The 14026-nt window shown below is 37.5% G+C and overlaps 1 protein-coding gene across 2 annotated transcripts; it reads right to left on the bottom strand.

Moving 5' to 3' along the window:
- Nucleotides 1-266: 266 nt before the first annotated feature.
- vwa10.1 (von Willebrand factor A domain containing 10, tandem duplicate 1) lies at nt 267-13809 on the bottom strand. 2 transcript variants are annotated; one of them, XM_052601633.1, is made up of 15 exons: nt 13698-13809; nt 11859-12068; nt 11349-11633; nt 10838-10931; nt 10581-10709; nt 9406-9592; nt 8951-9120; nt 8541-8650; nt 8202-8318; nt 7913-8107; nt 7482-7614; nt 2885-3037; nt 2543-2638; nt 2157-2422; nt 267-2003 (listed from the first exon to the last, which is right to left on the bottom strand). In XM_052601633.1, the coding sequence occupies exons 2-15, from the start codon at nt 12054-12056 to the stop codon at nt 1626-1628; spliced, it is 2511 nt and encodes an 836-aa protein (XP_052457593.1). In that variant the 5' UTR covers nt 12057-12068; nt 13698-13809; the 3' UTR covers nt 267-1625. The 2 variants fall into 2 exon arrangements, with proteins under 2 accessions (XP_052457593.1, XP_052457601.1); XM_052601641.1 differs by lacking the exon at nt 13698-13809 and adding an exon at nt 13470-13601.
- Nucleotides 13810-14026: the final 217 nt, after the last annotated feature.

The following is a 14026-nucleotide window of genomic DNA, read 5'->3' as shown; positions in this document are numbered from 1 at the left end:
ACTGCTCACTTATTCCCCATGTGTTCTAATACAGGCATTATATATTGGAGAAAGATAAAATGTGTGTGTGTGTGTGTGTGTGTGTGCGTGCGTGCGTGCGTGCGTATGTGTGTGTGCATGCTTGTCTGGTCCCCACAAGGGGGGAAAATATTTAAAATAGTAAATTATGTTTAACTGAAAGTGTAAAAATGCAAAAATATTTTCTGTAAGGGGTAAGTTTAGGATTAGGGTTAGGTTAAAAGATAGAAAATTGGCACAAACAGGCCTTAACACTTTTATTTCTTTATTTATTTTAGCTTTTTCATCATACTGTACAGTTTTCATGAAGGCCTGATGGATGGGTGATGTATGATGTACTAATAAAAGAGAGGGTGAAACCCATGAGTCTCCATGACCTCCCTTAACTATCTCCACAAAGTAAAAGAGGACGTCCACAGAACTCTGACGTGTATTTACAGAATATATACATGCACAGATACAAACTCCATGATTTTAGGAACATAAAATGTTTTATAAAATCAGGTGAATGATACATCAAACAAAACCCCTAGTAAAAATAGTAAAAAAGTCTGACTTATGTATTTGAACTCATTTTGAGAAAATTGCTTGTAAAATATATACTATAATTGATCTCCAGATGCAAATAGATAAAGTGAAATAAAATAAACACTTAAAAGAGTATTTTAAATGTTTTCTTTCTACTAGTCTGAAACAACACTTTAGGAAAACCAAATAGCCCAAAATCTCAAAACTGACTAATGCACAAAAAGAATCCTGTAGTTTTCCTGTAGTGCCTTGCCTTAAAATTGTAACAATTTAATACATTATTTTTCAGCAGTTAAAATGTATAATCTTTACCTGGAAAATCTTCACAAAATATTACATAATATACATTTAGACAAATATTTTAAACCAAAAACGTTTTAATTTGTGTACAGCCTTTGTCAGTATATTTACACCTTTATACCTTTACACACGATGAATATCAGCGTCACACATATATTTGATGTAAATTATGTACTATATACATGATAATCCTTTCTGTAAGTGTGTGGCTGTACAAATGTCAGTAAGGAAGAATATTTACTTCCTTATTAACTACTATTGTTGATTGTGTCCTATCAAATTACACACATCTTGTGTTTGATCTAACCAAAGCAAACTTGCCTTGGTTTCCCTGACAACTGTTAATGAGCCATAACAATGCATCACTTACTCTCCCCATAACAAACTTTCCCAGAAATTGGTTCAATATATATTTCAATATTAGTGGTAGATCAAAAATCACAGTCGTACACGTCAATTCATTCATTCAGTCCTGAACCCTCTGAGCCAAGGAGAAACTGAATGAGAGCGGAAGCTAAAAAACAAAACAAATAGTTTACACAATGCTGATGCCCCTTATGTGAACTTTTTCTTTAATAAACGTTAAAAAAGATCAAGAGTATATATTACACAATGAAATCACAAATATCCACAAAAACTAGCCCCAAATGCACCTGTTCACATACAACAGAAAGTGAAAGTTAAATTTCATTGGTAAACCTTAACATTGATTTTTTTGATATTTACAAAGGCTCTTTTACAAAAGACAGTTCAAGACCAGTAAAGATTTAAAATGTTATTTATAAACATACAAAATGGCAAACGATAAAAAATAAGAAAGAAAGGCACACAGAAAGTGAGTAACATCCACTGAAAATAGCATTTGCTGTTGAGACAGTGAGTTGCAGTGTGACATAATTCAGGTCAGTGGATCCTGGAGCTTCTGCCTCAATAGTGAGTTTGACATCCGTCCCTGACTCTGTGTCGGAGGGTGCAGTCAGGGTCACACTTCCTTGAGCGCTTCCCCCTGTTTCAAGGATCAGAGAGCTAGGGAAAGACACGCTGAAGCCCTGGTCATTCAGAGCTCTGATAGTGTAGGTGCCACCTGTAGTATTAGTGGCCACTGTAAAGTTGAGACTCAATGGGACTCCAGGCTGTGTAATGTTCTGTGATTGGGCCTGTGGAGGAACAGATATGGGGAATGCATGTTATTTGTCTTAAACAGTGATGAGTTTTTCAATCTCTGTTTTTGTACTAAACTGTGATGTAAAATTAAGTGTATTTTGATTCATAATTTGATTAATAACAATATTTTACCATATAGTTCTTACCATGACTGTTATTCTAGATCCTTTATGCTGGGTGGGTGACTGTCTCTGGAATCGACTAACTGATGACGAGTCATTCAACAGCCCTTTCAGCTGCACCACAAACGCCCACTCTGGGATTCTGTCAATGTTGACCAGGAAGTCTGTCGCACCGACAGCTTTGACAGTTCCATTAACAAAATCAGATCCTGAAGCTTCAACTAGAAGCACTTCAGTCACTGTGACCGAATCTCTTCCAGTCACAGAGACATAAAAAGTAGCATTCCGACCTGATCAGCAATCAGAAAAACAGTGAAGTATCATTACTATGTACATATATGACAAACAAAATTATTAGGGCGCAGTAACATTAGCGAAATTCGATGGATAGATGATGCATGATGTTGTACCAATAAAAGGGCGGGTAAAACTCTGTCCCCATGAGTCTCCATGACCTCCCTGAACTATCTCCACAAAGTAAAAGAGAACGTCCACAGAACTCTGACCTGTGTTTACAGTTAAAAGAATTTTGAATTATGGATTGGCATATAAACACTTATTTTGCTTTGACAAACAGAGATAAATTATTTTCTGTGATAAATGACAATATAAGAACTTAATTCATATATTACTCCCATTTTTTATGTATGCTGCAAGAAATCACCACCAAAATAATTATGGTAAATGATCTATGTCCTATAAAACATGTTACAGATTTTCTGGAGTTATTTATTGCAGAATTAAACCTTTACCAGTAACTCTCACGTTGTAGGAGCTTGTAGAGTTTATACTGATCTTCCACTCTCCTGTCTGGCCGGCAGAGTTGAGTTTTACTCTCTTTAGATTCCCCACAGTCAGGATGCTGCCCAGAGGACCATCTGTCACTGATCCCGACTGAGACACACCTGAAATTGCCAAATATATAATTACATTAAGGGTGGAATCCATTAAATCAGATGTTGTTTACATAATAATTATTACATAATCCTTATTGCAGAGCCCAAACATCCAATGCAGCCATAAAGCTAAACTCTACCCGAAAAATAAAAATTATATCATAATTTCCTAAATCTCATGTCATCCTAGATGTATAATAGTTGCTTGGAAGCTATGGTTAATAGTTAAAATTATCTCTTTTTTTTTTCTTACCTACACTTATCATCTAGCTTCAGAACACATTGATTCATTGGGCTTTTTCAAATACCCAAACCTGCAGTCTTGGCCACATGAGCAAGTGGACGCAACAGGAAGTAAGTGAGTAAGACTTTCCCAAATGCCAAAATGTCCTTAATGCACTAAATCCACATTATCTTCAATACCGCTTCAGAGTGGTATAGAGCATCACAGTCCCGCCCCCAGCCCGAGAGAGCTCTGGTGCCGGAAGTAAATTTCCCATTCATTTCTCCCATTGACTTTCGGAAAAAAACTTATCTAAAGAGTTTTAGAGCGTGTCTGAGGATAAACAGCTACTGCTGAACTCATAAGCATATAACATATCATTTCGAGTGAAAAAATTAAGAGAAAATCCCAAAAAAGTCAAAGGTACAAGACTGTGTACATATTTTCATTCCGAGCGCAGGAACTACTCATCCCATAAACCACCACGCCTCATTGAATTCGACTGGAGATACAACCGCGAACGAGCCTTTTGAGTGACTTCAAAATCTGATGATGGCATGGATGACGGCCGCCCGTGCGAACTTTTTCCTCCAGTGAATTTTCTCATGGCAGTCATGGAGATCATGATTGCACTTATAAGTCTACCGTACAAAAACGCAACACAGGTTTTTAATTTTTTTTTTTTTTTAATTAATGATCTTCAGTCTTCGCGGGGTTTAACCAAACGGTTACACAAGCTCCACCAATCAGATGCATCACTGTGGGATTGTGGGATTGTTCAGGATTGTGGGTAATGAAGTACTTAGCCAAGACATCGCGAATAAAAGGCATTTATATCAAAACAAGGTAAGTGCCCCATGATCCTTTTGCGTTTATATGAGCATATACTATCGCTTAGTACAGCCGTAGCTGGTTTTAAGCCTACCATGTATGGTTACGTTTTTATGGCTTATACCCCAAATGTCAATGCAGAAATTGCATTGAATTTTTACTTCCGGCACCAGCTGTGGGCGGGACTGTGATGCTCTATTGGAGGCTAAGCATATGCTATCAATCATCATGTTCTGGAAATAAATAGTGAGATTTTTTGAAAGGGTGAAAGGGTGCTGAAACCTTTCCAGTACATGCTAAATATTAATAATAATTAGATATTACATATAATTTGGTATAAAATAAGTGTTGCACATTTGATTGGTATAATATTTGCAACTGTTTTTATCATTTAATTAGAACCACCACAAATTATTAAATTGTGTTGTTTGTTATATGTGACCCGTGTCCGAAGCATACAATGAAAAACATCAAGTTGGCCGGCGACAGCCCCTGACACGACTACCAGTGCGACTATAGATAAATGTGCGCCGGGAGAACACATCATTCACTTCATCATCTGAAGCTTGTGTCCGAAGCATGGCAGGAAGCTAGAGGACGCAGTTTCTCGTTCCCAACTCAGAGAACCATGGTAACATTAGTAACCTGAGATGTTCCCTTTCAAGGTAACTTCAAACTGCATCCTCTAGGGGTCGCTATGGGGAACAGTATACCCAGGCCGCCATGCTGAGGGGAGTGCAGGCCAGAATCATGGTGCGCACTAAGTACCAACTCTACCATTTTCATGGAATTTCCCCCTGGGACATTGGACGGATGTCCGTGACATTATCTCTCGTATGGCTTAGGGCCTAGGCTACATTCCCAAATTACCTGTTAGGGCTACGGCCCAGGGTAGAGTTCAAAGCTTGGAATCAAGAAAGATTCCTTTAAAGGAAGAGCCTAGCATTTAATACTAAGTCTTGTCTGTCACACAGGGGATACCATTCTTGCATAAGCTTGCTGAAGGAACTGTCTCAACAGATCACTTACCATAATATGGATTTTAGATACTGTTCTAAGGGGTGCTCTCATGGCACTCTAAAAGAGCAGCTCATATAAGGAATTGTGCATCCCAAAAACAATGTTTGAGAGTCATCAACTAAATCTATGGTAATAATGCTGGAGAGGCTAGCAGTAAATATCTATCTGAGGGGAGGGGCAAACACCAAGCTCTCAAACGAGGGGGAGCTCGACCTTCAGCATGTTCCAAGCTGGAACAGCTAGCAATAATTTACTTAGTTGAGGGAGCACAACCCAATTCTCATGAGAGAGGGGGCTCAACCTGCAGCATGTTTCATGCTGGAACAGCCAGCAGTAGGCTACCAAGCTGAGGGGAGCACAACCCCAACTCTCAAAATGAGAGGGGGCTCGACCTACAGCCTGATCATGAGAATCAGAAGGGTAAGCATACTGCAAGCTAGCCAAAAACTCAGTGTATCATAGAGGCGATGGAAGGGCTTAGTATATCTGATGCTGCTGGATGCCAGGTGCTCTGGGAAAAACAGCGAACTCGACTTTCACGTGAGAGGAGAACTCCGAATTCAGAAAGAGAATTGCACGCTCGTAGGAAACCCTTTTTGGTAAAGGGAACACTTCTAAACTACCGCAAAAACAGCCCACGGAGCGAGGAATTCAACTCCTCACAAGGGGAGAGAAGTCGAGCCCTTCATGTTGAGGGAAGTGACGCTTTAAGTGCATTAATAAAAACACATTGGTTGAGTGGAGCCCAAGGAACCAAGGTCTAACCAACTCTGAGCACATGACCCTTACCGTACCAGATTTCAGAAAGTGCAAAGTGTCTTACGTACACACTTACCACCTATGTGGATTTTAGAAAGTGTGCAAGTGTTCAATGTGCACACTTACCACCATAAGGATTTAGAAAATACACAAAGCTTAGTGTGTGTACTTAAAGCTTCTTAAAGGTGGGTGTTCACTGTGAACTCGCATGGTCGGAAGCCCATGCGATGTGTATGTGTATGTCCACACACACGTCACAAGTGAATTTATCTGAAAATCGTACGGACGAGGTGATACACGATTTTACGACCTGCCGATTTCCGAAGCAATCGCACGAAGTTGATAGGCGCATTCGACTTGAAGCAGCGCTACACAGAAGGATCACTGTATGACATTAAAGTACCGTAAGAGTGATAAGAGAGCACACAGGAATCTCTCTCAATGTCCTTTGATGTCATAGAAGTGATCATTCTGTGTAGTGCTGCTTCAAGTCGAATGCACCTAATATAACTGCTCTCCCTCTCTCATAACTACATATAAAATATTAATACGAGCGTGACTGTTTCCTACACATTTAGGCTTATTGTCAGCCACAGACACTTCCTGTGCCCTCATAAAACCAAATGTCTTAAAAAACCTAAAGAATGTTTAATTAAAATTTTAAACATGCATTTTTCCGTGATGAATAGAGGTAGTGTATGCAGATAGAATATACAGTTTGTACAGTATAGAAAACTGTTACGTCTATGGAGAGTCCCCATAAACTACATATGCGTGTGTGTGTGTGTGTGTGAGAGAGAGAGAGAGAGAGAGAGAGAGAGAATTAAAAAGCACGGTACAGCTTTTGCATGGTACATGATACATCGCTCGCTGTTCCTGTCAGAGTTCAGCGAGTTTATCCTCCTGGTCAATAGTCCACATTCTCCATGGCGCTGCCGTCTTCGTCTTTCTTCTTCTGTGGTTTTCCTAGTTTGTGATTGGTCAACTTCAGATAGATCAACAAATCGGCTTGTTCAACCGCACACGTCACAAATTCAAACCGATAGCTCTCATGTGCACACCATCTACAAACTCGGGTAAATGGTGAAATACTCACATCTCCCTTAGAAGTCCAGCGAATGACTCACAATGAGCACAGCAGAGCGAATCTAACTCCCTCGAGAGCTGAATGCGCTTGCTCTTCAGCACACAGACAGCACAGCATGCAAGCTGTGAAACTGCCAGTATCAGAGCAAAACCTCTGGCAAGAAACATGCACTCCTAAAAACTGTACGCTTAAAAAAAAAAGTAAAATGAAGACGAAGAAGAGAAAACCTGTTCTCCCGCGCCTATTTTAGTCACACCGGCAGTGATATCAGGGGCTGTTGCCGGCCAACTTGTTTTTTTTATTTTTTATCGTATGCTTCAGACACGGGTCACAACGAGGCATTCCCCATAGCGACCCCTAGAGGACGTAATTCAAAGTTCACTTGAAAGGGAACTCATATACATCTGGTGCGGCATGAGGTTAAGTAAATGGGAGAATTTTAATTTTGGGTTGAGTATAAATTTAAAAACTGATTAAATATGTACAGTACAGTACAGTAGCTGAGCATTCTGTTCATAAATGTGTTGGTTTACCAGTAGGGCTGTAGAGAGTAAAGACTGGAGAGTCTCCGTTTATATACACAGTCACATTGGACAGAGTTGGATCCAGCACAAAAGAAAAGTTTTCTGCCTTAGGTGGATTTCTCGTTGCCTGAAGAACAGTCACCTTCAAGAAACAGGTTTTATAACATTAGATTTACAGAGTTAAATAAATTAAATTTATGCATTGACAGACGCTTTTATCCAAAGCGACTTACAGTGCATTCAGGCTATCAATTTTTACATATCATGCGTTACCTCCAAGAACAGAACAGCACAAACCAAATTAGGATACTACTGGTGATATAAAGCAAATTACATTTACATTATAAAATGCATGTCTATGTAACAGTGATGCTAAAAGTACTGTTAATATATATTGATAAAATATAACATAACATTGTGATCTCATTGTTAGAACTTACCAGGTCAGCAGTGATTAAATCTGTAATGACTGCAGTGGCCTGAGATGATGTAGTGTTTGTGATGTCTATGGTCTGTCCATCAGAAACTTGGGTCAGGTCTCTGTAAAGCTGTATTTCTGACTGAGACAGTGATCTTGATAACGAAACATTCTGTTGACTACGTGTTGAGATGGAGTTTATCAGCAGGAAAGTGACCTGCAGTGTGGGAAGAAAGAAACATCTTAAGATTAAGTATCTCTAACCCAACAGATCCTACCTGAAGAACAAAACCTTTTCTGCAGAAACTCACTTTTGACTTGGTGCTTTCTATCATGGCTCCAACTGAACTTTTTAATTCTGTGTCCTTGGCTGAAGCATCAGTGAAAACAAAAATATTTGATGATGGAGGAGCTCTTGTCAGTGTCAACTATAGATTCATGGAACAATAAAAGAAAAGACAAAAACTTTTAGCATTATAACGACTCTCTGTGTTGTGAATATCAAAGCTCACCACAATGATTTCTTTCAAATGGAAACTTTCAAAATAAATACTTGGCCATTTGTTTTTGAGTGTACTGGTTTCACTGTGAACTTTTTTTGGTTGAATGAAGGATTATTTTACTAAAAGATCTAAAAGACACACACGCACCAGCAGTCCTGAAAGGCACATCCCTGGGTTTAAACTATCAGATACTGACAGGGAATTGATTTGCTCTTTGAACTTATCTGCATCCCCAGTTCTTATGACAAGTCCAAAACCTGTGTGAGACACAAAGACATCACTACAAGGCACAACCAGAGCAAAAACATGCACAGTGCATTTTCAATGTGTGTAGAAACTGTCAAAACTGTGGTCCATCTCAACAAGCTATATGAAACAACATAAATATGGTGAATGTTTTAGTTTTATTTTATTATAAAGCACCATGCATAAAGGACTTTCTTAATTTTATTGAACAAGATATTTCATCCATATTTATATAGTATGTTAATATAATATGTTATTAAAGTGATATAATTACAGAGATTTGTCCATTTTTATATCACAATGTGACTAACCCTGGTCATTAAATTTTACTAGAATGTATTCTGAAGGTTCCTCTGATGTTCCTCTCCTGCTGTCTATGATACTGAAGGACACTCTCTTTGTCTCTGTGATGTAGTTAGACAGACTGCCTGTGGTGTCAATCACAAAAGCCAGAACTGAGGTCTGACTGAGGCCCATCAGTCTGAGAGAGAGAGAGAGAGAGAGAGAGAGAGAGAGAGAGAGAAACAGAGAGCGAGAGAGAGAGAGATTAAAGAGAAACAAAAATTTCAGCAATAATTTTACCAATGTTGACCAAATGTGTGAACTATAAGCTTAAGATTTGAATAAGAAGAGTTAAGGAGATTTTATACCTATGGCTGATGGCACGACTAACTCCCTATTGCACGGCTTTCAAGAAACTTTGAATATGGTGCATAAATTTGGACGGCTTATGCTACTAGGAAGAAGAAGGAAAAATGCCCACTACCGAAGAAAGGCTTGGTCGCCTGTTGCCAGTCGGATGTCTTCCAGCAGTTCCATAGTAGCATTGATGGCCATGTCAGCAGCTCGCTGGTGAAGGAAGCCATGCTCTGAACTGATGTCATCCTTGTTAATGCCTCCAGTGGGTTCTGTTGAACTGGTCCTGTCAAAAGCACCACCATGGCTACACTTGCCTGAGAGAGTTAAATATTAAATTAAGTGTCTGTAAATGTAGAGCTTTGTAGTCTCATTTCAAAGCATTTGTATGCACTCTGTGATGAAGCTGCAATGGAATTGTAATTGATGGAGTTAATTTAAGGGACCTGATGAAACAGGATATCTGGGGATCTTTCTGACCATAATAATTAAGGTTTTTGGGTTGTTTCTGTTGGCCTTTTTGTCCATTTATAAAGTAGAGCATTTTTGGGATAAGGCACTGAAGTTGGACAAGAAGGCCTGACTTGCAATTATGGTAACCTGTACTCAGAATTGGTGCTCTGCATTTAATCCCTTTTCCAAGTGCACACACACAACAGTGAGTAGGGAACACACTCCCAGAGCAGTGGGCAATCATGCTATAATAGAAAAGGGCCTTCCCCAAACTGTTTCCACTTCACAATTTTCACAATGCAGTCAGATAATGTTCTCCTGGAATCTATCACTCCACAGAACTTGTTTCCACTGCTCAAGTGTCCAGTGGAGGTGTGCTATACACCAGTCAATCTGATGCTTGATATTGTAATGTGAAGCTCACATGCAGCCGTGACATGCAGCCCACTCTGTGACTTTACATGGTCTTCTGTGTAGTGCCTGAGTCGCTGCTGTTCCTAAATGTTTATACTTTCTAATAATACCTCTTACAGTTGACAGTGGAATATTGCAGGGCTAAAATTTTACAAACTGACTTATTGCAAAGGTGGCATCCTATCACAGTACCCAGGTTGAATTGACTTGAATTGACAGAACAACCCATTTTGTTTGTAATGTTTGTAAATTCAGATTGCATAACGTGGCAATGTCTCTTGACCAAAAATGACCTGTGTCTTTTTCATTTTCCTTTTTTTTTTTTTTTTTTTTTACAGTGTAGAAAATAGAAATATAGCGCTTTGTTAACTACTACTTTAAAAAGCCAAAACAGCACTACTTACCAATGCTAATGAATGAGATGCTCAGTTTCCATACCTGAAGGTTTGAATGGGAATACAAGGTGGAAATATCCTGAAGTTAATTTCTTCTGCTGGATTATCTCTGGGAGAATGTTGTTACTGCAGTCTTCTCCGATACAGCTTTGGCATGTTTTTGTATTGGGACCTAGATATTCATCCATACAGAAATACACTCAAATTACTTGATATATCAAGGTTATGTAATTTGATTGGGGAATTTAATTTTGAGATTAATACATAGACTACTTCAGAAACAAGTATACAGCACAGTACTTGCTAGGTTGTCGAGAGGAAGCTCAGGTTTGATCAGTGTGCTGAAAGGTGCATTGCTTCCCAGTTCCACCCAGTTACTGTGGCTATAGAAATCCTGAACACAAAAAAAAAAAAAATTTTTTAACTTGCAAATGTATATACTCAGAGTAGTCCTATATTGTGACTCATTATAAACCACTGACAAAGCCAATGCTGAACACAGTATAATTTGTGTAATAATACTGAGCAGTTTTTATTGTGCTTTTTTTATTTTTCATTTAGATTAAATTCTAATCTTTAAAAGAAAAATGCAGATCTTGATTTTTATTTAAAATCCTCAACAATTTCAGATTTTATGGCATGAGGCCTGCATAAAATTAAAATATGCTTCAGACACATATTGTAAGGACTAACCAGGATTAATAATAATAATAATAATAATTCCTTATATTTATATAGCGCTTTTCTAGGCACTCAAAGCGCTTTACATAGACAGGGGGTATCTCCTCATCCACCACCAGGATTAACATACCTGTAAAGTATGAGATACAATCCCAAGACTGGTGCGGGCCGACAAATAGTTCCCCTTTTTGATGCTGACTTTCACAGCAGCTACACCCTTAGTAATAAGGTCTCGTCCATTTTTGAAATCTTCATCATCGAAATGGTGAGCAGTACTGAACTGCTTTCTATCCACAGCTGCATTGCTAAGGGAAGTCTGAACAATAGCCAGATTGAAAGAGGAGAGTTTCAAGAGGGAAGAATATGCATTTGAGCAGGCTCTCTGGACGGTAGTTGCAGTCAGTTTGCTGTTGATCTAAAGTGGGAAGTATATAAATGTATTAAAATATATTTAATAATCTATTTTACAAAATAATGCATAAATAATATATTTAATAAAATAAATAAAAATGTTTAATCACAAAAGTTAATATAATAAACTACTAGTATTTTTTATTTTTTTTTAAATAGTAAAGTTGTGATTAAATCATTTGTAAACAGCCCGTGTAGTCCACAAATTTGCTAAAGCTCATATTCTTACAGGAAGCGTAAAGTCTTTGCCCTGGGAAGTGGCTGCATCTCGGCAAACCTCTGCCATCTTGCGGAGGAAAGCTGCCCTGGTGATTTGTTCATGTGTGAGGGATTGATCAGCAGGGAGGATTTTGAATGCTGCTGCCTGAGGGGGCTGAAATAGAGCCCCCTGGAGGAGAAATACAGCCACTACAACCAGTGACACCATGACTGTCCACAACTGTGGGAAAAGTAATAATGGGAATTCATTAATTTCTTACAAAAGTCATTCTTTTTTTTCTTTTCTTTTTACATAATATGCCATATTTTCATTTTTCCTGCCTGTGTCTTTAATCATAACCCTGATAAAATGGAATAATGTCTCAGTCCTGCAGATTAACTCTAGTTAAGTCAAATGCTTATTATCTGCCTTTAAATCAGCTCCTGGATGTCTAAACAGTTTATTTTAATTATATATATTTTTTTTTTTTATGTTTCCATTCATGGTTTATTGCATGTACTGCTGTCTGCAGCAAATTGCCTCTGAGACAGTAGACAAACTGAACGTAAAACTGGTGACCCAACAAAACACTACATATTTCGGATTATTCTCTTTTGATACACCCATTTCAGGTCTTTCAGCACCTAGTCTCGCGTATCTAGATCTTCAGAATGACAGCTTCAGGCCAACGGCCCGTGGGTCGTGCAGTGCTGAATGGGATCCAGAACAATGTTTGCAAACTTTTCTGTAACCAAACTCTAATCTAACATATGAACTCCCAAATGAAGATCTCTAGTTTTAACAGAAATGTTCACCACAAAACTGTCTAGCTTATTTTCTTTATTGGAACACAAAAGGTGAATTTGTATAGAACATCTTGATGAAAAAGAAAGAGAAAGTTGTCAAATGAGCAGAGGAAATAAACACGCAGAACTGGGTAGATTACTCTAAAAGTGTAGTTTGTTACTGATTACAGATTACATGATGAAAACTGTAGTTAATAATGATAGGTGACTCATTTTTGGTAATGTAATCGGAGTACTTTTAGATTGATTTTAGATTACCTTTTTTATCAAACTTGTTTTAAATGTACCATTAAATGTACCATATTGATATTTAAAAAAGCAAAGAGAAAGAAAATATATTCCTTTTTTATATCAACATAATAAAATGCATTAAACATTACATTCCTCTAGGTTTTCCTAAACTGGTTTTAATAAAAGAACTGCCGTGGGTTTGTGAGTTGATAAAAAGCTGCTATTTAATTAAATCATAAAAATGTAAAATAAAAATAATTTAAACATCTGTACACTAAAAAGAAAAATATTTTATTTGTTGACCTGCACATCAATGTTACCATGTTGTTAAATTCTTTTAAATATTAACTCCTGCAGGGATATTTAAGTAAATATTATATGTCAAAAGGGTTTAGCTAACATTTGGGAATACAATATGTATATATATATATATATATATATATATATATATATATATATATATATATTACTCTAAGTCCTTAATTTTTCGAACCTGATTACTAACTTTCTTATATAAATGTAATATACTACATGACAAGAAATAATCTAAAGTAAATTCAACAGTACGCAATGAGAAAAAAAGAAGAAGAATGAATGATGTTACCTTGTAGTTTTCTTGAGAATAATGTATTTCCAGCTCTGTGTATATTTATATCCTTTTACATATGACGTCAACATCACACGTAAATGTTGTAAGGCTACAGGCAAAGCGATTGCATGAATGATCAAATCTGAGAAGGACTACCTGTTTCCATTTTAACCATAATTATGTTTTTTTTTTTTTTTCATTAAAAAATAGTAATTCATAAATAAATGAATCGAGTAGACTTACCTAATCAAGAAAATAAATCCACCCAGCCTGTTTATAATCTATAGAACTCCCTTCATATAGAGAAGGTGATTGCGAATGGAAGCAAAAAAGAAAGTAACAGACGTTAAATCAGGTTTGTGCATAGTTAGAGCCTTTTACAAACAGCTACAATTTGAGCTGGAATGAAGAAGGATTTCATTCCCCACACCTCGCTGGTCTTAAGAAGGATCCTACCTTTTCATTGTTTCTGCTGGAACAACATCGCTGACAACAAATCAGTTGTGAGGACTAATGTTAATCTTAGGATCAGTACTGGGTTAGAGACTTGTACATCATTGTTGTTAAACTAA

Source organism: Carassius gibelio, chromosome A1 (genome assembly GCF_023724105.1).
Source record: "Carassius gibelio isolate Cgi1373 ecotype wild population from Czech Republic chromosome A1, carGib1.2-hapl.c, whole genome shotgun sequence".
Lineage (NCBI taxonomy): Eukaryota > Metazoa > Chordata > Actinopteri > Cypriniformes > Cyprinidae > Carassius > Carassius gibelio.
Note: the sequence above shows the minus strand (reverse complement) of the source record. Positions and strands in the feature narration are given on the sequence as shown.

Excerpts from the sequence above, each read along its gene's own strand:
- vwa10.1 (XM_052601633.1), bottom strand. The coding sequence starts at position 12,056 with ATGGTGTCACTGGTTGTAGTGGCTGTATTTCTCCTCCAGGGGGCTCTA. Across the intron at positions 9,121-9,405 it reads GGCGACCAAGCCTTTCTTCG|ACTGATGGGCCTCAGTCAGA; the intron begins GTAGTGGGCATT and ends TCTCTCTCTCAG. Across the intron at positions 3,038-7,481 it reads TACTCTCTACAGCCCTACTG|GTGTGTCTCAGTCGGGATCA; the intron begins GTAAACCAACAC and ends TGGCAATTTCAG.